We start from the raw sequence: 23,205 nt of genomic DNA on the forward strand, positions 1-23,205 counted from the left end.
TCTAAACGACTGTGGGGTACTGGTTCGAGCCTGAGCAGCCACTGAACGTAACATCATCGTTCGGTGAGTCAAGTCAATCGCCGAAATGTCGTGCATAACACTCGAATCTGTAACCTGATGGTCACCCGAAGAAATATTGCTTATAACGCCTGGAAAAACTCAGAAATCAGATATAATTTACCAATATTTAACTTGAAGAGCAGCAAAGAGCCATAAAATATTATTAAATTTTACTTAAAGATTATCTACAACGACACTCCGACAAGTGGTGCGAATTGTGGTGCACTTCTGCTGGTCTGATAGCCACGTCCCGCCTCACGCTAGCATATGGGATTTACGCTAGAGTCTAGACGCAGACAGGTGGGGTACATTAATTTCATCACTGAAGGTAAATAAGAGACTGGTGGCCATAGATGTTTGGTCTTTTTAAACCCATAGTCATGATCATCATCAAAGTCTATACTTTCATTTAAGGCTGGAACGTTGGAAGAATGAGAGCTTGTAATCGCACGCCTCTGAGAGAGCTGTCGTTCGCCTGGTTTTATCTGTGTCGTCACTACGTGATAGATACAAAGAGAACTGAAGGATATTCGCAGCATCTGTCCTGAAAGACGGTCCTCCAGTTATTCTAAGCAGGTGCTCGCGAGGTGCACAGCGTCTCGACTCTCTGTCAGTTATATTATCACGTTTATAAGGTATTTCCTCTTCAGTGTCTCCAATTATTGCGACGTTTAATTATGCCTGGTTGAAACGTCTCCGCTTTAAAGAGGCTTCTTCCGAATTACTAGCTGACAAGGCACAGCACACATTAATTTAAGTCGTACGTTGGTACGAATCTACACAGGCTTAACAAAGGTCAGATTCTGATATAAAACAAATTTGACATTCACAGTATACTGAAAGGAGTAAACAAGACGGAAATATAACACAGAACAAACTGCTGATGAACTTCGCTGCAGGTTGCCACCTTGTTGGAAGTTTCCCTAGCGCCGAGGGTTTCTACCGAATTCTCGACATGGTGACGCTTTGTAGTATACACTCTGTCAAACAGACTATTCGGCAATTCTGAGTATACTAAATTTTAAACCACGTCATTGATGCCGACAGGAATATGGCACAAGAACTAAAATTCTCTTTATATCCACCGACATAACTAAATAGTTAGAAGATTTTAGTGTGTACAATCGATCGACTGTACTTCTAATTATTTTTTAGAAGTAATTTGCTGCAGCTTAACGTGACGTTTTGTATATTATCTCTAAACAAAACTTGGGCTTTGAATACCATTATATCGGGCACCCTTAACTACCATCTTTAATAATAAACTTTTAAACCAAAAACTATGTGCTAATTTTAAATTACGTCTTCTCTAGAGAGCCTGATCTATTGACAGAGAGAGAAAAAGAGAGAGGGAGAGAGAGCGATACTCCTTCAATTCTAAAGACTACGTTGCTTCTAACTTCAGGGAACTGCAGGACAATAACGACCAAGTGAAAAGAATTCTTTGAACTCAGCCATAATACCCAACAATGATAATGTTTCTCTCTTTCTCTCTCTCTGTCTTTTAACGCCGAGTTTCTCAGTTTCCACAATGACTCTTAAAGTTAACTACTGAATTAACGTTGGCATACTTTCTATAGGTCTGATCTAACTCGGGATACGTGTCAGTTGCAAGTGCTCCACTTTCGGTGCGGTATCCTAGTAAAGAAACGATGCCGCTATAAGAAGTCGACCCACATAACAGAACCGCTTGTGAAGTAATCGTTTTACAGCATCCCCGCAAGCGATGTTCGAACTTTCAACGGGGGAGACACGCGATGTGCCGGCGCCTTTAAGCACGCAACGTCTGCTCCAAGTTCAGAGATACGCTAGACCCTTGTGGCAAACAACGACTCATAAATATCCCGCGTCCTATCTTACTACGTATGGTTCATTGCCACCGCACGCATGAGGCGCTAATTCAAGTGCAGCAAGTAGGAAGCTAAAGCGTGTACCGATGTCTCAGTTCCCATCATCAGATCATCTTCCCTCCCCCTGTCAACATTCTCAAGCTGTTGACATAGAGGCCACCCTGTTTATATACGGTCCAAAACTATCAACTGAAAGTACATCCAAACTACAGAAAAATCTGTCAATCACATGGGTTAGAATTTGACTCAGTAACTTTACTGTCCCCTCGCCACAGCTATACAGAGTCTTCCACAGCATCTATGCCACAATAATATCAATGCTGTTGATCAAATAACAAAGTGAACTTCGTGACAAGTAAAGAAATATATCTGAATTGAAATGTTAACTTATAGCTCCATGCTCTCCTTTCGCCAAATAAGGGAGGAGATGATCAGTAGAGTTTGAAAGGAGAGGAGAGCGAGACATGATGCTGGGTAAAAATGTTTTTGTCTGTCTTCTAATGGTTAGGGTAGAACGTAAACAATAGACAAAGTAGAGATAGCAATTAGGTTGAACCCGACCATTCAGAACTATTTCGTATGTCTGCATATGACATAAAAATACTGAAAAAGGGCCTTCTTCATTCCTTAGTCAAGTATGTTTATGTAATGTGTGGACGAATGTAACGAGTGTTTGTATACAGTAGAGTAGTATCGTTTTCGTCTTTTTAACAGCGACCATTTCAAGAGAACTAGGGCAGTACTATTTGGCTACGCATATAATCGACACCTCAACAGATACCAGGAAGTCCACCGACCTCAGCGTCCACATTCGAGAAACGGATCAGCGTCCGTATATTCTAGTATACTCGTTTCACACGCCACAGCAAATAAGGTTGAGATTTAACATGCTGTATTGCAGTAGACTTCGGTGAATTGTGTTTTTCTATTACCATATTTACAGTGAAATAATTTATTTACGTTCTCCTCGTTAAACCTACAAAACATAGAAACATATACTACACGTACGAAATGACAAATTATTCGACTGCTAGTATATAATCAGGCTCTCCTCGCTAAACACACGAAATAGACATATAACAAACGATTCTTGACCTAAAAAGCGACAAATTATTGCACACAGTCTCCCGAGTAAAAACATAACTGCACAGCGTTTTATCCAGGAGTGGTGCAATATTTCAATGTGTTTTACGTAACGAAATGTGAAGTACTGGAAGCCAGAAAATCAGGAATACTTGAAAAATGTGCAGTCAGGTGACACTATCAGCTGTAAGAGGAACTGAGTCAAAACTTTTAGTAGTTACAAAGGCGGAATTAAAATCTCTTTAAAATTCCGGAATGGATTTTAACCCTGCAGCGGACTACGCGTCGATTTTAAACTTCCTCGCAGACTAAAATTGTATGCCACACCAGAACTCGGACCTGGGGGCCTTGTACTTCGCGTGAAAATTTTCTTTAGGGTGAGCTATCCACGCGCAACTCTCGACCGTCACCCTACCCCCCCCCCCCCCCCCCTACCACTGCTGCCGGCCATCCCCCACTCACAGCTTTAAACTTCGAAAGTACGAAAGAGGTGCTGGCGGAAGTAACGAATTTCGTAAGTCGTGTCTGAATAGGTAGGGGCGTCAGCCCGTGACAGGCAAAGTTTTCTGTCTTCATGTCCCAATCGGGCACACAGTTTTAGTCTGCCACGAAGTTTCATATTTCCACTCTTTTCTTCACAAGCCGCATGTGGTAGATAAATTGCTGTTAAGTAGTTTCGACTCTAAGGAGTCATCATCAGTAGTACAGCTCCCGTGTATTGTTAGCAAAATAACATGTCAGGTCAGCATCAAGCACCCTTTATGGCTATTTCTTTTAACTGACCACAATGATGACCTGACGTGTCACTTTCTTAGATACTGGAGTTTTAGTTCTGACGATGACTCATTAGAGACGAAACTGGTTCAAGGAGTATATCTAACAAAAGCGACCTAGACGTTTGTGAATAGTATGGTATTTGTAAAATAGCTCGCGTGCTCCAGATTAGCGCTCAAATATCATTTAGTATTTCCCCTTTGTTTATGCTGTAGACGGCCACTAGGAAAATGTGTGACGGGTTGTCGTTTCTGTCTATGATAGATACCGGTGGCGGAGAGGTGTGCGTTGCGGATGATGCCGCTGGCGAGCGCGCCTAACGGAGCGGCGTGGTGTGCTGTTGCAGAGAGCGAGGGGCAGCCGCGCCGGCCGGCCGCCTGCCCTATGAGCCTGGTGGCCGCGACGTGGGCCAGCGGCTGCAGCAGCGCGCTCCTTGGCGTCGGCGTCGGCGTGGGGCTCCTGCAGCACGGGCCCGCCGCACATGCCATGCGCGAGAAGGACTCGTCGCCGCGCAAGATGCTGCTCGCGTCGGGCGGGCACAGCTCGCCCAAGCAGGCGGCCGTCTACCCGCTTTCGGTGCGCGTGCCCGAGGAGGGCCGCCAGGCTGCCGCGGCCGCGGGCCCGCCCGACCACCACGACCTGCCCTTCGACCTGTCGCGCCACAACGCGGGCGCGGGGGCGGCGGCCGTGGGCGCCGGCGCTGCGGGGGCGGGCGCGGGCGCCCAGCAGGTGGCGGGCGCGCCGCACATGTCGCCCGCGGGCCACCCGCCGCCGCAGCACGACGACCAGCCGCTCGACCTGCGCCTCGACCACAAGAAGGGCGCCATCGCCGCGGGGCGCCGCCACCAGGTCGAGGACGAGAACCGCAACGTCATCGTGGGCTCCCCGTCGCCGTCGCCACCCGCCGGACGCGCCTCTTCCGCCTCGTCCGGAGGCAGCGGTGACGAGAACAGAGAACAGAGACAGTCCAGTCCTTCTGCATCCTCCGTGGCGAACAGCCTCAAATCCCCCGTGGGCTCTCCCGGCATAGGCCACTATCCTGTCTTCCTCTCGCACCAGCCCATTCACCCTCTAATGCTGGAGGCGATGTGCCGCGCCAACAAGGAAGGAGCCGGGGCACGGTTACCTCTCGCCTATCCAGTGAGCCCCCCTGGCTATCACTCCCAACGAACTCCCTACGCTTTCCTGAGTCCCAATTCACTGCTCAACGGCCACTCTTCGCCCACCGGTGTCTCGCCAGCGGCCGGATTCGAAATGCTGCGCCACCCACTGGCTCAGCAGCAGCAACAGCAACAGCAACAACAACAGCAAACCCAACAGCAACAACACGCCCTAACCACCAAGCAGGTAACTGTGCCCGCGTCGCCAGTAGGGAACTTCGCCGAAGCTGCCACTGGCGTCCAGACCAACGGAGGAAGTGGCGTCGCAGCATCAGCGGGCGGAAAAATTAAAGACCGCTACGCTTGCAAGTTCTGCGGCAAGGTGTTCCCTCGATCTGCCAATCTGACACGCCACCTACGCACTCATACGGGAGAACAGCCGTACAAGTGCAAGTACTGCGAGCGCTCGTTCAGCATCTCGTCCAACCTGCAGCGGCACGTGCGCAACATCCACAACAAGGAGAAGCCGTTCAAGTGCCCGCTCTGTGACCGCTGCTTCGGCCAGCAGACGAACCTAGACCGCCATCTGAAGAAGCACGAGGCGGACGGACCCACGATCTTGGACGACCCGCGGCGCAGTCCGTCGGCACTGCTGGCGCACCATCACCAGCGACAGCAGCTGCAGCTCCAGCAGCAGCAGCAACAGCAGCAGCAGCAGCAGCAGCACGCGCGCGTGTTGGGCCCTCTGGCGGAAGACGCTTGCTTCGAGGAGATCCGCTCGTTCATGGGCAAGGTGACGGCGGACGGCCGGCTGGTGGCACCGCCCGCGCTGGCCGCCGCGCAGCTGCGACACGCCGCCGCCGCCGCTGCCGCCGCGGCTGCAGCTGCGGGGGCGTCGGGCGGCGCTCACTTCTCGCCACTGGCGCCTTTGCACCGCCTGCACGCCGACCAGCTGGGCCGACGCTGCATCACGCCGCCGCCCTTCGACGCGTCGGCTGCCGCGCGCTGCGCCAACACCGATGCGGCCAAGCTGGGCCGTTCCTTCTCCAGTAGTGACAAGGACAATATGTCTTCCAGATCGTCGTCGTCCTCGCTGGCCGGCTCATCACTGTCTCCTCCACGAGTCTCTTCGCCCAAGGACGATGTCCCTCACAAGTCCCCCGCCAACGACACGACTACCTCTGCACAGGAGGACCGTCCGTCCTCTAACCCACCGTCCAACAACGGCAGCAGTCATGCTGAAAACATCACAGAACCGTCGCCACCACCAGCTTCGCCCAACAACAATACGTGATACACAATTCTCCACCACGTAACCAACCACAGAATATCCTATATATCTTTCAGGGTATACTATGTCAGGCTCCTGGCTACTGTAGGCATTGGAACAGGCACCTTAATGCAGCCAATCACACTAGAACTCTTTCCGTATGTGAAATTGTAAACCGTCAGATGTTACGAGAGACCCAACAAGAACGACAGGGAATTGACAGCAGTTGTACCAGATTCCGCAAAAACTCAAGGACAAGGCGTCAGTAATGCGGTACACTGTATCACCCACAAAACTGACCGTGTTTCTGATCGAATTATCAGGCTGCAAATAGGACCAATAGTTCCAAGAATCAACTGAAAACGTTATAGAAAGCATTCATCTAAATAGGAAGGTGCTAGGGAACAGGGAAATGATACGAATTTTCGAGTTCAGAAGATTGCTGCAAGTTTAAGAGCTTCACGGTCCTTTATTCCTGGAAGTGTTTCGCATCAAGTGAGCTAGCTTTTGGCGTAGGCACAACATTAAGTGATAATGTTTCTTCGATACATATGGGCAAGTACCGGCCTGTCACCATACTACCGATGCCACAAGAAGACTTTTTCTCTTTACCTGCAGGGGAAGAAGAACTCTTCCTACGTTAACTAAGCAGTGGCAGAGAAGAGTTCACCTTCAGTCGGCTGCTGGTCCAAAGCAGAGGTGCTAGAGAAATTATCGCAGAATGAGCACCGTTTAGCCTCGCCGAGAAGAAATAATTTGCTGTGATGTGGCCTTGGGGATATTTTGCAGCCGTCGTGTGCGCAGTGCTAGCGGCGGGGCACTTTCCTTTTCTCCGGAGGAAGGAGCCGGTAGCCACTTTCCAGCCGAGTGGCCCTGTGCGGCAACAAGATGGGGAAAGAGAGCGGCGGCGGCGGCGGCGGCGGCGGCGGCAGCGGGCGTCGCCAGAGGCGCAGGGCGTGGCCACGCGGCGCGCATGCTCCGTGCGGACCTTGGCAGCCGCGCCGACACCCGGCCGCTCTGCGCATGTGCGAACGCAGCGCCGCACGGCTTCCACGCACGTTACATTCCTGCAGACAAGTAGCAAACCAAGATGTCTCCACAAATGTTAGTCACTGTATAAATCAGCTTACGGGCCAAGATTCGCGTCCTCTTGCCTGCTCTGTGAAGACTGTTCGGTAACAACTATCTACAAACATTGGCTAACCGAATATACCTGACTGATGAATTGTTCTCTGTTTAAGGTTGGATAAAACTTAGAAACTGTGTTGTGACTGCTAACAAAAGCGGTTGTAACTGTCGAAGGATGAGTATGTAAGGCTAATCTCTGTGAACAAGAATACTGTATATAAGAAATACCTCTTGAAAACAAGAAGCATTCTGTTTTATATGGCAGGAAGGAATATTACATATTACGCCAACAGCCACTGCTTTTCCTGAGCTATAATTCACGGAAGAAAAGTAACCTATTATTAATTCGGAATAAGGTAAAAATTATGTTTCGAGATACTAAATTTTAAAACATTCCACTTGCGTGGCATTTCAAAAAAATTGTAGTCATCCATGAAATATGTATCTTTCATGATGTTATGACTGGTTCCTATCAACGGCATCTTGCAGTAAATTAACATTCCAAATACGTGAAGATTCATTGTACCAAATCTGGACCGCTGCAAAATAATACTTGTGCCTCGTCCACCACGCGCTCACCAACCCCTGACTGCCAACCACCATCTGTATTACACTGAGCTTTGTGTTTTGCACTCTGCTTCCCACACTAGCCAACTTACCGGTGAAAATAAATCTCAAGCCATAAAGTGAGCTGGTACACGCACGTAAATACTCAACGATCTTATTTACTTGTATCTACGTATCGATTGCTAGCTTTTATTTCTCCCACTATTTATCTTATAATCCCAGCACAACATTCGTGGTTATTACTATGAAGGTGTAAAAAAAGCCAGACCTGTGACTCAAATGAACTATCAGAGCATCCTATTTTCAACAAAACTTCCAAATCTAACACTTAATAACACAAAACTGTCCAAGTGGTCTACTAATATTTGTCTCCGCTTTTACGCTGCATTTGAAAGCAGATGTTCATGTTTGATTTTAGACTGTTCTAGTTTTCTCCTTTATATCATTTCCTTTATATCATTTCCACGATAGACAAATACCATCTGTTTCTTTGGTACATTTCTCAAGTTCGTTGTGTGTAAACAGATCGTGTCTGTCATTAAAAAAAAACATCCATACCGTTATTTCTGGTGGCTGATATACTTACCTATTTTCACACGGTTTGGTGAAAATATTTTCCTGTCCACTTTTCCGACATAGTCGTCTTCTTCAGGTGGTGCAATTAATTTTCGACGTAGTCAGTGCTTAGAGCTATGAACCTGCAATTCAGGGAGCTAGCACTTCCGAAATCGTTAGTTGTGTAGCAAGAATGAACATGTGGACATACTGCGTAAGAAAATAAAATCCTCAATTCAGTTGCACATGAGCAAACATATTTTGTTTCTTTAATTAAACTTCAGCGCAAGAAGCGGAGGAAAAGCGGCGATTATTGTGAATTTTCTGTTTAGATCCCACAAACAGAGAAAAAAATAAAATGTTGTTAGCCCAAAGAAGACTTTCCAAATTTTAAGCCGCACGGTGCTAAAACGACAGGACGTTGTCGGCAAATGTGAAAGTGGGGCGCGAAGCAACTCCCACCGAGCGCTAGGCTGCGTTAGCAGAGCTTTGTGCCGCTGTCGTCGTGGCTGTCTAATGAAGCGACCAGCGTGTGCGACGGAACAAAGCCACAGCCAGCCACTGTGCGTGCCTAAACAATGGTCACGGCGTCGAGCTCTCGCTTGTTAAGTCGCTACTGGGCGCTGGGTCAACGGCAAAGCAGCGAGCACGTCCGATGTCGCAACTCTCTGCTCTCCTCTTTACCGGTAAGACCCGACTCACCCACATCCTCTAGCCGATATCCAGCGACTTTAACCGCTCCGAAAAGCTGTAGTTACTATTTTTTTTTTGTACACATGATGAAATAACGTACAACAGTTTCCGTAGAATTTCTTAATAGCTTCGTTCGTCAGACATACTGAAGGGGGAAAAAAGCTTCCAGTAACTTCAGTGTTGGGAAGAATGCTGCAAGTTTCAATGAAATTGCTGCACCATCGTTAAGTGGTTACCCTTTCGCAGCTTCACATGGATCCACCTCACCTGCCTTACATGCTATATCCTTACATCACAGGGAATTCCAGTGAAATTATCAGCTGAGAACTTACGTTTACCTCGTAACTTCATCAGTTTCTTAACCATTAATATTTTTTGCTGTTTATCTAGCTCTTCGCAAAACCAACACAAATGTTTTTGTATTAAGTATTTCATGTGTATAACTGGGCTGTTCAGTAAACGCGTTTCTTACGTGTTACAATTTCACTTTCTTCCTATCGCTGCTCTTGCTCGGTACGTCGTTTGTGTTGCACTAACAAACAGATCGTGTTTGGTACTACTACACATACGGCATAGTCTGTCTACGAACGTTCTGTTGCCTGAAGTGAGAGAGGATTACTTAACTTTTGATCGTTATCATCCATTCTTAGCAATGTTGCCAGATAAGGGCTTAGGTAACATACACAAACGGATGTTAATCGTTCGTTTGTACAGAACATTTTCGGTTTCTTGTAAGCTTTTTGTTACTTATTATGATGTAATAACTTCTGCAAGCAAGGTATTTATCTTAAGAAATCACGCTACTGGAACCACTTTTATAAAAGTGGTAGCAAGATTTCGAAAATGTCCTAGTTTTGCATAATTTCTATGCATTTTTCTTTTCTATAGTAACACAATTATCACTAAATCAATGTATTTCACTTACTACGCTCTGGTACCAATGCTTACTGAGAGATGACTGATTCCAGACGGCTCAGACCACTCTATGAATGTAACTGAACTGGCCGTGGAAATCGGAGCACCAGCGCCACCTACCATGCTCTTTTCGCAACTAGTGTTTACGTACTTGGTTGTATCTCTCTTCTGAGGTTTAGGGTGCAACTTATGTACGTTTTTCCTTGCCTACCGCTTCCTGTCCTGTCACAAACATTATCAGAGGCTACTCACACAGGCGTTCACACTCTCCAAGGAAGTTTGCTCTAACTGTAAACAGATTACAGAGAATTAACTGTTTACTGGTATTCTAGAAACGTTGTCTGCATCGAAGAAACATAAATCTTACGGTCAAGCTGTTGTGTCCTTCTGTCGGAATGTAACATCTATCTGAACCTGCTTACTACAGCCAGGCATTTGTCTCCCACTTTGTCACCCCGAACCCTCTCCCACTTCCGTCTAATGCCAAACTGATGATTACACGACATTTCAGGGTGTGTCCTGTCACACGAGGGCTTCTGCGTTGTGCTATAAAATGCTTTTCTTCCAAATTCAATTCAGTACGTCATCACTTGTCTGATCTATCGATTTAGTCTGCAGCATTCACCTGTAGCACAACATATCACCTCCGCACGAGGCTACACTCTAGACAGATGCCTTCAGATAAGACTTCCTACCATTGAAATTATTCGAGGTCAAGAAGTTTCTCTTTTTCAGATATGCTCATCCTGCTATTTCCAGTCTGCATATCACTCCACCAGTTCTTCTTCCTAACTGTCGGTTTGGCCTGGGAGAGCATACGTGTTCTGTACATTCCTCTACCTATGACACTGTTCCTGACTTTCGTGGTCCATTCTCTATTTCTCTGACCCACCGCCTGCTGTCCCTGACGGTATCATTATTCCATCTTGTCTGTGACCCTTCCTGCCGCTTATGCCTTCCTAGGATCTTGAGAATGCTACACAGTTTCTGCTTCCGTTCTAATTAGGTGTCGTGCCCACATCACTCTTCTTTTCTTTATCGTTCAGCTTGGGAGTGTAGATCTATCAATTCCCAGTTTCTTAATATCTTCTATTCCTGTTGCATCACGACTGCTTTTGTAAATACTCATCTTATATACTCTTTTCGTGACACTGTCCGTTCCCTCACTCTCACAGCCCCTGACAATGTTTCCATAGCAGGAGACGGACTGTTGGTAAACTTTTTTTTTTTTTTTTGTAAGACTGCTACGTGTATCCCAGTTGTCAGATGTCGCCAAGGACGCTATGTCAGCGTCCAGTACAAAACCGGTGCGGTGCTCTCGTAGGCAGCTCTGCAATCCAGCTCAGCATCTTGACCATCTAGTGGTTTTCGTCACGGTCAGGGGGTCTGAATAGCCGCACAACTGAAAGTCGCTTCGTTGTGGTTCTCGTGTTCCGACATGGCGGCGCGTTTTCTTTCCGCAAAAAGCCGGAGACCTTGCGGCCGGGAGGCAGGCAGCTACGGTTTCTCCCGGCGGGTCCGGCAGCTGGCGCAAGCCGACGCTACGTGCCGCCTCCAGCGCTCTCCGAGATATTCGGGGCCGCACCGCGCCGCGCCACGCCGCGCTCACAATAGTGAGCCGGGCGCGAACGTGGCAGCCCGCGCAAAAACCGGCACACAATGGCACCGCAATAGTGGCCACCTCTCTCGCAACAGCGCTGCTCGCGCCCGGTCGGTTTTTAGCGTGTCCCGCTTTCCACTTCCACTGCCCAATAGAAGCCCCCTCCTGACGGTCAACAGAGCCGCATATATAGCAAATCGGCAGAAGCTTTCCATTCTCCACGGCCGCCAGACAATGGCGAATCACAGGTGAGAGGGCTCCTCCGTGGCCTGCTCTCTCCGATAAACAATGAACACGAGCAGTGGGGTGCACTCTTCGTGCCAGCCAACAGCTGCGCTCTGTCGAAGAAGAGGTCCTTGCACAGCATCCCATCCCTACATATAAGTCCCGACTCACTGGAGAGCTTCCTGCAACACTTATCTTACACCATCGTTCACTTTTTCATCCCTTTCATTATGGATTTCAGAGGTATGAAAAATTCAGATATAGAAGAATGTGACTCTCAAAGTTTCTCACAACTAGTACCTGAAAGTCTTTACAAGTAAACATATCCAAGTTGCTACTCCGGAAGACAAACCGTATAAGAAAGCTGTCGTTATGTTAGAAACTAATGTTACAGAACTTTTGGTTTTGTGGAAGACAAGGATGTACTACAGAATCTATATGCAAACACTCTGTAATAAGGAAAGTGGGCTGTTGTCATCTTCTCAATAAATCACAAGGTGTAGAACGCAGTTGCCATGACAATGTTTCTCAGGGATGTATTCCTAACTGCTGTGTAGTTAATCAGAAGTATTCTTTCCGGCTGGGGACTGCCTTCAGCTACTTAATTCAGTTCAGTCCCATCTTTTCATTCCTTATGTTCATACTGCCTACCCATCTTATTCAGGGCCTCCCTAACTTTGTGCAGTTATGATCCGCCTCCTGATTAGCTCTAGTGGCATTCTAATTTTTGCCAGACAACACTGAATATTGACTACTCACGTTTAAGAAGTTCGTATACATCAACTCCCCAAGCGATCAAGCAGTCCACAGCAGTGGCACATTGCTGTATTTAGAGGCATGTTTTGATTAAGACCGTAAAGTAGACACAGAAAAAAACCATCCCACGCCCCGTCATACTGAATCTTGAAAACAGCTGCAATCAACGATAAGCTCTCAGTTACCCGTCTGACATCCTAGAACTACTCTCATAAATTGTTATCAGTGTTGATCACTTGTCGCATTTTATCCACATTATTTGCTGCTTTTAACTGAGCGTTGACTTCTTCCTGCTCACATTATCCAGAGTATTCCCTTTAGAAACCAATGGTCGACTACAGTCTGGAGCGTGCGACATAATTAATTGTTATCGTTTACCTCGATATTTCGTTTGCGCCTTCCCGTCATATAGGCCATATTGTTCAAATATCCTTACCATTTGTCTTTCAAGTCTTCCAAATTTCCAGAATATTTCTATCGTTCGGAAAACAGACGCATGCCGTTCTCAGGCATTGAGCTACGGCGTGTTGCTTATGTGGCGTGATTCTTAAATAACGGTGACGAGGTCGACTTCTGTGATTCTACGACCATTCACCACATAAGAAGGCCCAGCGAAAGAATATAGGTGATTCTTTTATTACCACACTACGACCGTTTGATTAAACGTTTTTTTTAGTATTTACACTGCCACGATTTCGTTTCTTCAGCCATTATTGAGTGCATCAGGGAAAGACATGAGTACATGTCAGATATGTCTGCATAACATGCTACGATGTTTACATATCACGCACGTTACGTCTGACATGTACTGATATCTCTGTCTGTCGCACTTCATAATGGCCCAAAAGCCTAGATCGCAGTAGTGGAAATAATAAAAATCATGCAATCAAACGGTGGTTGTGTGAAATTCTTGTTACAATTGCGGTCGCCAAAAAAGATTATATCAATTTGTTTTCTCGCTGTCTCTTTCATATTAACACTATGCGGTTTCTCGTATGTTCTCATGAACATTGTGTTAGGATTCTTGTATGTTAGTATCAAGCATCTGTTGAAATCTTCCTACTTAGGTACCCATAATGTTAGTTACTGGTTATGATAGTATCGGTGGAGATTCACTCGTGACGTAACAGGGGCTGTAAGTAGACCGGCAGGTTGTAGAAATGACGACGCTTTATACGCGGTCTGTGCTGAGCACAGTAGGAAGGCAGACGTAACGGAAGTTGGGTGCTGCGGCGGGAGTCAATTAGCGGGTGTCGCGTGGGGAGGCGCGGAATGCCGCCGCGTATCTCCGTCCGCCGTGATGGACGGCCGGGAAGTGGCTGCCTCGCCAACGACAAGCCGACGAGGCCGGTCGCTGCTAAGTGCTGCTAGCGGCTGCAGCAGCCTGCGGGCGCGTCCGGACCAACAGGTAGCGGCCGGGGTTGGCGTGCTCACGCACTTCTGAGTACCAGAGACGTACACTCTCCAGCACCGGAGTCCGTTCTCTTGCTGGAAGGCCTTAAAAATTCGAGCTCAGTCCGCCCAGTTTCGGGACGTCTCGCTCATTTACAATGCGACTTTCCAAGAAGGAGAAGTCTAGCAGCTGTCGTCGTTTCAGCTCATGCTAGTGACGATTTATTCTACGCAGAATGAAAATGGAGTCAAACTATTTCGACCTTTCATAGCGTATAGCTCATAGAAACTTGTGGAAGACGAATTCGCACGGGTGTTGGGATTTTTAATGAGACCGGGAACGATGGAACTGTACGTTAACAGTAGAAATGGCTGTAACTGACTTGCCATACCCGCATTTCAAAAACTGATCTCATTTCATTGTCATTCCGCTTGTTTTACTGTCGGTATCTTAAATTTTCTTATTGGCCTGCTGTTTTTACTTAGAAGTTTGTGTACAAAGGTAATAGAAGTACCCAGCAATGCACTGTTCACTACGTAGTGCATTAGATGACACGTAGACAAGTGAAAGAAAAAGATTAGCACGGAAAAATTAACCTCACTAGTTCGAACGCTGGACTGCTTTTCGAAGTGAGTCGACTACTTCACTCTTTTAGCCATACACAGGTACAAAAGGCTAACTGGACTCATAATTTTTGGCTAAGAGCGGAGAGTTCTAGGAATAATAAGATATGCGTGCGGTTTCTAGATTCTGAAAAAAAACTTTTTCTGGAAGTTTTTCGCTACTGGAAGCCCCCTCCAAAATTCAAATTCTGTGAATCCCCTCGTTCCACTCCCAGCTCTGTAGAATCTCGTTGAAGATAATTCGGATGGCGCAAAGTACAATGGGGAAAGAGAAAAACAATTCCAGACCTATTTAGAAAATTCGTTATTCTGACCCATTTTTCAGAAAACAAGTAATATTATCAACTGGCCAATGAGATTGTTAAACTGATCGTTCTATTTGGTGGGAGGCTATTTTTCTACATTAGTGTGGCATTTACCGAGGGCTTGATTACAGAGCGTGGACTAACACCTTGATTGGAAAATATAACAGTTCAAAATAAAGTAACATACTCTCAACTTCTGCCCGAGTTTGATTTCTAATACTGGGAACAGCCGAGAGGCAACAGGAGAGAAAAATACGGAAGAAGAAATAAAAAACTCTGCTATATTTGCCAACAGAATGGGCATAAGAAATGCTTATGGGATCGGAAATATTCCTTTTGCCGTTTGGAGTGATGTGGACGTATGTGAAACTAGTCGCGTTAGTGCAGTCCCTTTAACATTCCGTACGACTCTCATATTTCCAGTCCGTAAACGAGAACAACCGGATGCCTCGATGCATCGGTGTGCTCTATACAAGGAGACGGGGTGCCTAGTATGGCAGGGGCACTCCAGTTGCTTTTAAAAGAGGCGCTCTGCCTGATCCCATAAGTTACAAGGTTGATTCCTAGCCTTGCTCTGCAGTAGTCTGGTCGCCTTCCGCGGTTTCAGACCCCAAGACAGCCTGTCTCTGCGCCGCACGTGGCCCGCAAACAGATGAGGACGAATCGTCAGCAGGTGATATATTGCCCCGGATTATTCAGCCTGTTCCAGTACAAATTTACACAAATATTACGCATTCGACGGTTTACGATAATAATAACACAGCGTCCTGCTTCCATACATCGATCTGACTTTCAGTCTAGTGATAGCGGCTAAAATTTCGTTGTAAAACGAATAACGCCTTTTTTACTGAAATAAGATGAAGTTACCGACAATATTTTCAGTTTTTATAGGAGTTCCACATGCAGTGTTCATCAGCAGTTGTCTTAGCATCACTAGCTCCAAGGACGTTGTAATCGGAGTGCTGTTTCCCACCGTCTATAACACAATTTTCTACTGTTTTTGCTTTCTGCATGCATCTTGAGAGAGCATAAGTTCAGAAATCCCACAACATTTTCAACGTTCTCTACGTTGATAACTCTGCCATACAGTTTTTTTTTTTGGGTGAACAAATACAGGTATATCTTATGCGAAAATGGTATTTCATCGTGGAGATAATGACTGATTCTTAATTATATATTTAATATTTTGGTTTGATACAAATAAAGAAAACGTTAACTTGATGTCCATCTGGAGTTGATTGCTATCGTTCTGATGACAACCCGTGCTGTTTGATACAAGTTAACGAAATGAAACGTTATATCTGATTACGTCAAAAAAAGTTCAGAAATGTGCAATGAAACATATATTAATTACCTAGTAAAAGTAAAACGTTAGCTGGATTCGAAAATGTTAGGGTTGTGTTCGGGTGTGCCCAGAGACTAATATCAACCGCGTAGATGTCAGTGGTCAATTCGAGAGGATAGAGGTCCTCTTTAGTGAAACGTACTCGAATCATTTCTATTTTATTCCGGATTTCTTCACAAGATAACCTCCAACACAAGGCACTCCAAGTCACTAAGCTGCTGCGTTGCGCCTAAATTGGCCTCCATTCAGCTCTTCGGGATAACTAAATTGTAGTGTTCGAGCCACCACGTTTATTCACTTCCATTCCTTTCGCTTGCCTATCTCATCTTGTTTGGGAATTAGTACCTGGCAACATGAAAATTTCCGTGTTAGCAGAAAGTACAGCGTCGGATATGCTTAATGCAAGCCTGCTACGCGTAGCAGGACAGTAGGAAGTTGTCTACCACCACCTCTTCTCTGTTCTTCCGGCAGGGAAAATACTGCCTTGATTCTATCCCTGCAATTCGACCTCGGACGCACGCACATTTTTCTTCACTTCGTTAACAGGTTCCAGTTTTCTACATAAGCAAGCGAGCGTGAAATGTTCACGCTCTTTGTCCCTTATAGGTGGCGATTCGCTAAAGTAGATAATATTCTATCGGAAAAACCACATCTGTAAAACAACCGCTCTCGGTAGCGTTCACTTATCTTTGTAACACGAGTAACACTCTGAAAGACTAGTACATCAAGAATTTCTTTATGTCTTCTCATATTTCTTCCAAAGCGAATACTCACCCATACTTCTTCAAAAGCGATTACTCAGGGAAATCACGGAGCTGTGAAAGTTGTCCAAAGTTGATTTCATTTTGTAGCACGCTTCCTTTGACCGAGAACGGCCACTTTTCCATTCCTGCTGTTTTTTATGTCCTCCTTGCTTCGTATCTGTTACTAAATTGAAACTGACGCTTTCTTTAATTTACAGACATGGCAAACCACAAGTATTTTCCCTGCCAGTGGTGTAGTCTTTACGTAAAGTTTTTACAGCAGTTCGAATTTCCTGATATATATGCCGTCTGAAAAGACACTTTGGCACCATTTCTTTCAAGCAATAGCTCGTGTGACAGTGGTGATTAGTTTCCGAGAACTTACAGTCGACAGAAATGGGAGTTGGCCTTTAGTTTATGGAAGTCGTACGAAAGGAAAGTCAAAAATCGTGCTGCTGTAGTAGTTGCGCTCCATCTTGTTGAAATCGGAAGAAACGTTTTAGCGAAGGCGAAGATCAAGTTCCATCGTTTCCTTTGGTTACACATTTTAGTTTTGTCGAACCCATAATGAACCTTAAGACCTTCGCCCCACTATCCAGCTTACTCATTTCCTTTTCGTAAGCCTTCTGCGATGCTTTGGAGCAACCTGACCAGATTTGTACACAGTATAGTTGTCATTTATTAGGCAACATTTTCAGATTTTTCTACGGCTACTCCCTTCAGAGTCAACAATGATTCAAAAACTGGCTTTAGCAACATAAGGAGAGTATGCGGGAAATGATTGTAAAAACTTGGTGAGATTTCGAAGGATAGCGCTTACGTGCATCATTGCTGTAAATGGAGCACAAAAAGATCTGTATTCCAAGTTACATGATTCAAGGAGATATGCAACATAAGCAGCCTACTAACTCAATATTCCTCAGGTTTTTCTGAGTTAATGATCGGAACATAATTTCAAAACTTTTAATGATTGGTGAATCTCTTTGTTGTAGCTTTCCTTCTTTGCCCTTCTTTAAATACCCGACATTACGGTATGGTGAGTCTTCACAACTGTGGGAAAAGGTAACACCTTAGTAGTCGCAGTAGCCCGTCTGGTTTCCCGCTCCGGCATTCCGCAGAGGGCGAATAAAGAGCGTGGAGGACGGGGTTCGCGACCCGGTGCGGAGCGCGTTACGCACGCCGGCCACGCCCAACTGCCCCTGCGGCTGGTCGAGCCGGTTGCGTGAGCACCGCTCTCCCAGTTTCACTTTCGAAAGGGATCCACGACCGTCGCAGCTTCTTCTGCGTTATTTTTCCTTTGTCGATTTCAGTTCGCACAGCTGCTGGAAATGCCGAAAAGAGATCATTAGTGAAATTAAAAGGGGCGGAAAGAACGAGAAGCGAAAATCGTTAGCGGTGTAAGCCGACGTTTCCCGTAATTAGTTGCCTGACAGATGTCGCTCTGCGACGTGCGATCGGCAGAGCGAGGCATCGTCGGCGAAAGAAATAAATAAATGATTGCGGGCAAGCTGCACGGGCAGAGGGAGGGGACGCGAACAAAAAAGTATAAGGGCCGCTCGCGTTCGCTGGACCGGGAGAAAGTGGCTGGCCGCAGCCGGCCAGATCGCTTGCCCGTAGATGGCATGCGGACAAACCGCTTCGCGGGGAAAAATGGAGCGGGAATGTTGGCCGGACTGACCGGCGGCCCCTCCTCGCCCGTCAGCGGCGGCGGCGGAGTGCGGAATCTCGTCTCGGGAAGCTACCGCGAGGATGCGCTGGGCATGGCGTGCCCAGCACAGAAGGGTGCGATCCACGCTTTTCTTTGTGGCGGAGCCAGTCTACCGCCGGGGTGACGGTGAAGCGCCGGCGCGTGGTGTAAAGTGGTGCATAGCTTTCGAGCGGTTACATTGTCACTAATAAACAGCAGGCGCGTACTGTTGGGATACCTGTTGTGCCGCACTGCAAAACTGTAAAAGTCAATCACCACAGAAAGTATGACTCATCTACCCTATTCAAGCATAGGGGATGAAGTGGAGCATAACAATCAACTGATTACATTTTGGGATACCCAGTGTTCCACGCTGTAAAACTCTACAATACAATCAACAGAGAAAGTACACTTCGTCTACTCTACATACACGTCGGTTTTAAAGTCGTACACAGCGATCGACCGGTCACATTGTCACAAATAAACAACAGGCCCGTGATTTTTGGATACCTGGTGCGCCGCATCGTAAAAATATAAAATTCAGTCAACGGAGTCAGTCTGATTCACCTACCCTCTGGCGCAAACAGGAGGCACATCGAGCTAGCCCTAAAAACTATTTGTTTTGAATTTTTCAATATAAAATTTTTTTTAACTGCGTAGATTCTTCTGTCACCAGTGACATCAGAAGCCATTCGGCATTTTCGTGGTCCTCCGTCTCGCGAATTGCTCATATGTCCAGTTCTTCTGTGCAATAATTTCATGCATACGCTTGTTGTAGCCAGAATGTATGTGTCAAAAACAAAAATTATTTCTGTAATCTTAGTAGGTTATTTGCCGTAGTTGGGTTCTTAACAACAGTATTTGCCAATAAAAGACAGAAAGAACTCCAGCTAAAATTTATCAAGTGAAATAGTTATTCGTATGGTTCAATTTCCCTTTACCCGCCCTCTCTGCTTTCCCAACTTCTGATGTAATTCTTCCCTTGTTCTTCCAATTACACTTGCTAATTTACTTCTCGGATTGCTGCACACATTCTGTCAGTACTGGTTTCTGCTAAGACACCTGTTGAGCTTATAAACTGTCATTTCTCGAATGTAGTCTTTCGATAGGAAAAGAACGTTATTTAGCAACTGTCTCGTATGCATTCTTCACAATACTTCGACGGCTTTCATTGATAATTAATTAGGTTGATAGTAAATGTCAATTCCTACAGTAACTAAAAACATAACCACAGCGTTGTGCAATTTATAGACGTCTCTTCTACGCAGTTTTAAATTTACACGTGTTAAGTCATATTTGTTATTTAAAAATTATTTTTGTGTATGTGATCTCCCAGGTTTTCAGCCGCTGTTGATTAAGAGTGTGCTTCTGGCTATTCTTCCGAGTTGTTGTTTCCACTTCATGCACATTATTTGGATAACCCAGCCGTCTTCTTGACTTTTGGGAGCTTTGCTGTTATGCGTCCTAGCTTGTTGGACTCCCACCAGGCAGCAATTACTCATAACAATATAACTCGCAACACCTGACGAAGACAACTCCAGATAATGTGCATGAAGTTGAAACAACAACTTGGAAGAACACCTGGAAGCTGTTTATTATTTCTGTATAAATTCTAAATTTTTGGGTTGTTACTTGCAGCCGTCTATAAACTGCGAAGCTGGTTGTCACAGAATAGTGAGATAAAGAAATGCTCTCACTCCGTTTCTGTGAATAACTGTAAAGTAATGAGCTTCCAGACAGCAACTGTTGACATGAAAGCAGTTTCCCTTGGTTTTTATTACAAACTGACGTAATTAGAGAACTCACTTCTTGACTACACAGGTACTGTGACTCTTCCTCTAATTCTGAGTATCCTTCGTAATGTAGTGTCAGGAAAAGCGGTATGGAAATGGCCGGAAGCCTCTGCTTAACTTTTCAAATCTCACATAGATTAATAATTCAGCAACATAATTTTTATTTTTATTTTCGTTGAGCATTTCTAACAGTACCGGGAGTTTAAACACATCTGCTTAGTTTGGGTAGTTATACCGTGTCGTTGTTCTTGTTGCTGTCGTCAGCCGTAAATATACTATCGGTGGGTGAAGGCCTCTCCCAACTTTTTCCATTACTCTCTGCCACGTGCTACTGTTGGCCATTAAGATTCTCCATATGGTCAGAGCTCATTTTGCGTTCATCTTCTTCTTCTTTTTCTGCTTTGTTTTTCGCTTCACCTCTCTCCTCGTAGCGGCAGCAATCTGTTCACAGCCACATAAAACGCGAAGTGCAAATAAAACTCCGCACGTGGCATGTTATTTACTTTATTACCAGTTCCTCTCTGCAAAGGAGAGCATCTTCATTGCCTTGATGGCAACAAGTTAAAGGTTCAAAGCACCGCCCAGCACAAGCCGGGGGTTGAGTTCTGTACCTTCGACATGTTACTATAGGGGTAAGAAACATCCAAATATACCCTCGTTGGTCGAGTGAAGCTGCTAATAAAGCAAGTAACAAGCCATGTGTGGCAGTTTATGCGTACATTAAAACCTAACGGTGACTGCGCCGCTGGCAGGGGATGCCAGCGGTCGCTAAAGAAGGTAGTAAAATGTGGTGGGAAGGTACAGAACGCAAACCGGGTGTTACGGGACTAACGCAAACCTCCGCTGATACGAAAACAAGTGATGATCAATAAACTTTGCAGTGCGCGAGTCATACGAAAATCGCAGTCACCGGATTTGGGTCACCACTGTTACGGAGGCAGCCATCCCGTCGCATCTGTCTCGCCACGTCTTGGCGTGTCCTCTGGAGAGCGGCTGGAAGCGAGCTCGGACGTGTGCCGCTGCGGGCAGAAGACGTTCTCCAGGCGACCTTTCCGCTCACGCCCGTAATTAGTGCTAACCGTAGCCTGCCGGCCGCTGTTTCGACACTCTGCTCTGGTCGGACCTTTCCTAAGGCCAGGTAGCGCGTTTCGTATCCCTGAGACTGCCTTACCGTTCCATCATTCTTTTTGGCCCGTTTAATTTCCCGTAATGACCAATCTCTCGCCTACTGTCACACGCAACGATTTCTTTCAGCCCACGTAACCTTATACTGCTTGCTCGTCGGGCGTTTGAGGCAATTGTGACATCTTCGTGCGAACTGTAGCTACATTTGCTAGCAAAGTAGCCACTATAGCAATTCTCCATCGCCCATCTATCTCCGTATAACGCTTCAAGCCTGAAGACGATGCTAGACACCAGCAACCATCAGATGCACTCTGTGTAATTGACGAGTTCAAATTGTGGTGCAGGTCGCTTGGTAGAAAAGGAAACTGCATCACCTTAACTATACTGCATCGATTCTTTAGGCTTTGATAAGGAAGTGGAGTCACTCTACGACTACTTCAGGATAATTTTTATACATAGCATGTGTTTTCCATTCGATTCGCTTAAGGCATTAATTTGTCGACTATTCAGGAGACAGTTTTCCTCATTTTATTTACCATTATGGCTTACAGATTTTATAACATTCCTTCTTTTCATGAACCGCTTTTCTTTCAGCGCTCTGGACAAAGAGCTTGGTCATATCGACAAAATTTAACTGCTAGAATTGTGCGCCATACCTTTCTGAGAAGTACAGCCATTCTTTAAAAACCCATTCAAAAATCTTCTCAAGCTCTAAAGATCTCCATCATCTGACAGGCACTTAGAGAGATGGCAGCAGCCTATTGTGTCTTCGTCAAGGATCTTCAAAAGTTGCACGTCTTGCTCTAACATAAATATGCACCTGCGTGCTCTACGTCCGTATACAACTCTAATTCTTCACTTGGTGTACAATTAATATTTCAATATTGTATTTTGGCCATTTCTTTAAGGGGCTATTGAAGAGTCCTTACCGCAACTAGTTAATACGGAATCTCTTGTGGATCACCAAAATTTAAGTTTTGCTTTAAATGGTAGTTGTAGAGATGTAGTATTCATTCCATTGGTTTCTAGCCTCGTAAAGTGTGTACACTTCAGCACAGAAATGCTTCAGGTCCAAAGAAAGGGAAGTCTTATCCATGGTAAAGATTAGATTGGATCGTTTACATCTGTAGCGAAAAAGACTTTCCAGATAGTAAAAATGCGTCTATACCGCGTGCAAAATTTTTTCTTGATTTTGTAAAAATCCACAACGAACAGCTCTCTAAGATCATCACGCTAGGGCTCAATACGGTAACCATAAATAGAGAAACTATATTTCCATAAACCTTCGACGCTGCGTTGCAGCTAAGTAATATTCGCAGTTTTGAATCTGGAGAGATTTGCACGTAGCATGGGTATTATTCTTCAAGCCTCCTGTTTCCATATTTTTCTGCCTGACAGAGTGCAGTCAACTGTAGATAACCCGACTCTTCCAATCAAAGAAGTGGCCGTTAGTAACATGAGGATCGTACATAAGAAATGACCTCAGGAATATCGCGGAAGGTGGAAGGATGGCTCCTAGGTCCATCATCACTGAAGAGGTGAAATAAAAAAATCTTTTTCCGTGTTACATTAGACCAGGAGATTCGCGAAATAAGTAACCTAGTTAAGTGGTATT

General features: G+C 45.7%; 1 protein-coding gene across 1 annotated transcript; it reads left to right on the plus strand.

Annotated features, from left to right (window-relative positions):
- The first annotated feature begins 4,064 nt into the window (after nt 1-4,064).
- LOC126157144 (sal-like protein 2) lies at nt 4,065-6,161 on the plus strand. The gene has a single exon (XM_049916356.1). The coding sequence runs from the start codon at nt 4,065-4,067 to the stop codon at nt 6,159-6,161; it is 2,097 nt and encodes a 698-aa protein (XP_049772313.1).
- The last annotated feature ends 17,044 nt before the right edge of the window (nt 6,162-23,205 follow it).

Source organism: Schistocerca cancellata, chromosome 2 (genome assembly GCF_023864275.1).
Source record: "Schistocerca cancellata isolate TAMUIC-IGC-003103 chromosome 2, iqSchCanc2.1, whole genome shotgun sequence".
NCBI classification, from domain to species: Eukaryota; Metazoa; Arthropoda; class Insecta; order Orthoptera; family Acrididae; genus Schistocerca; species Schistocerca cancellata.

Bases quoted from the DNA above. Each gene is read 5' to 3' on its own strand.
- LOC126157144 (XM_049916356.1), top strand. From the start codon at position 4,065: ATGCCGCTGGCGAGCGCGCCTAACGGAGCGGCGTGGTGTGCTGTTGCA.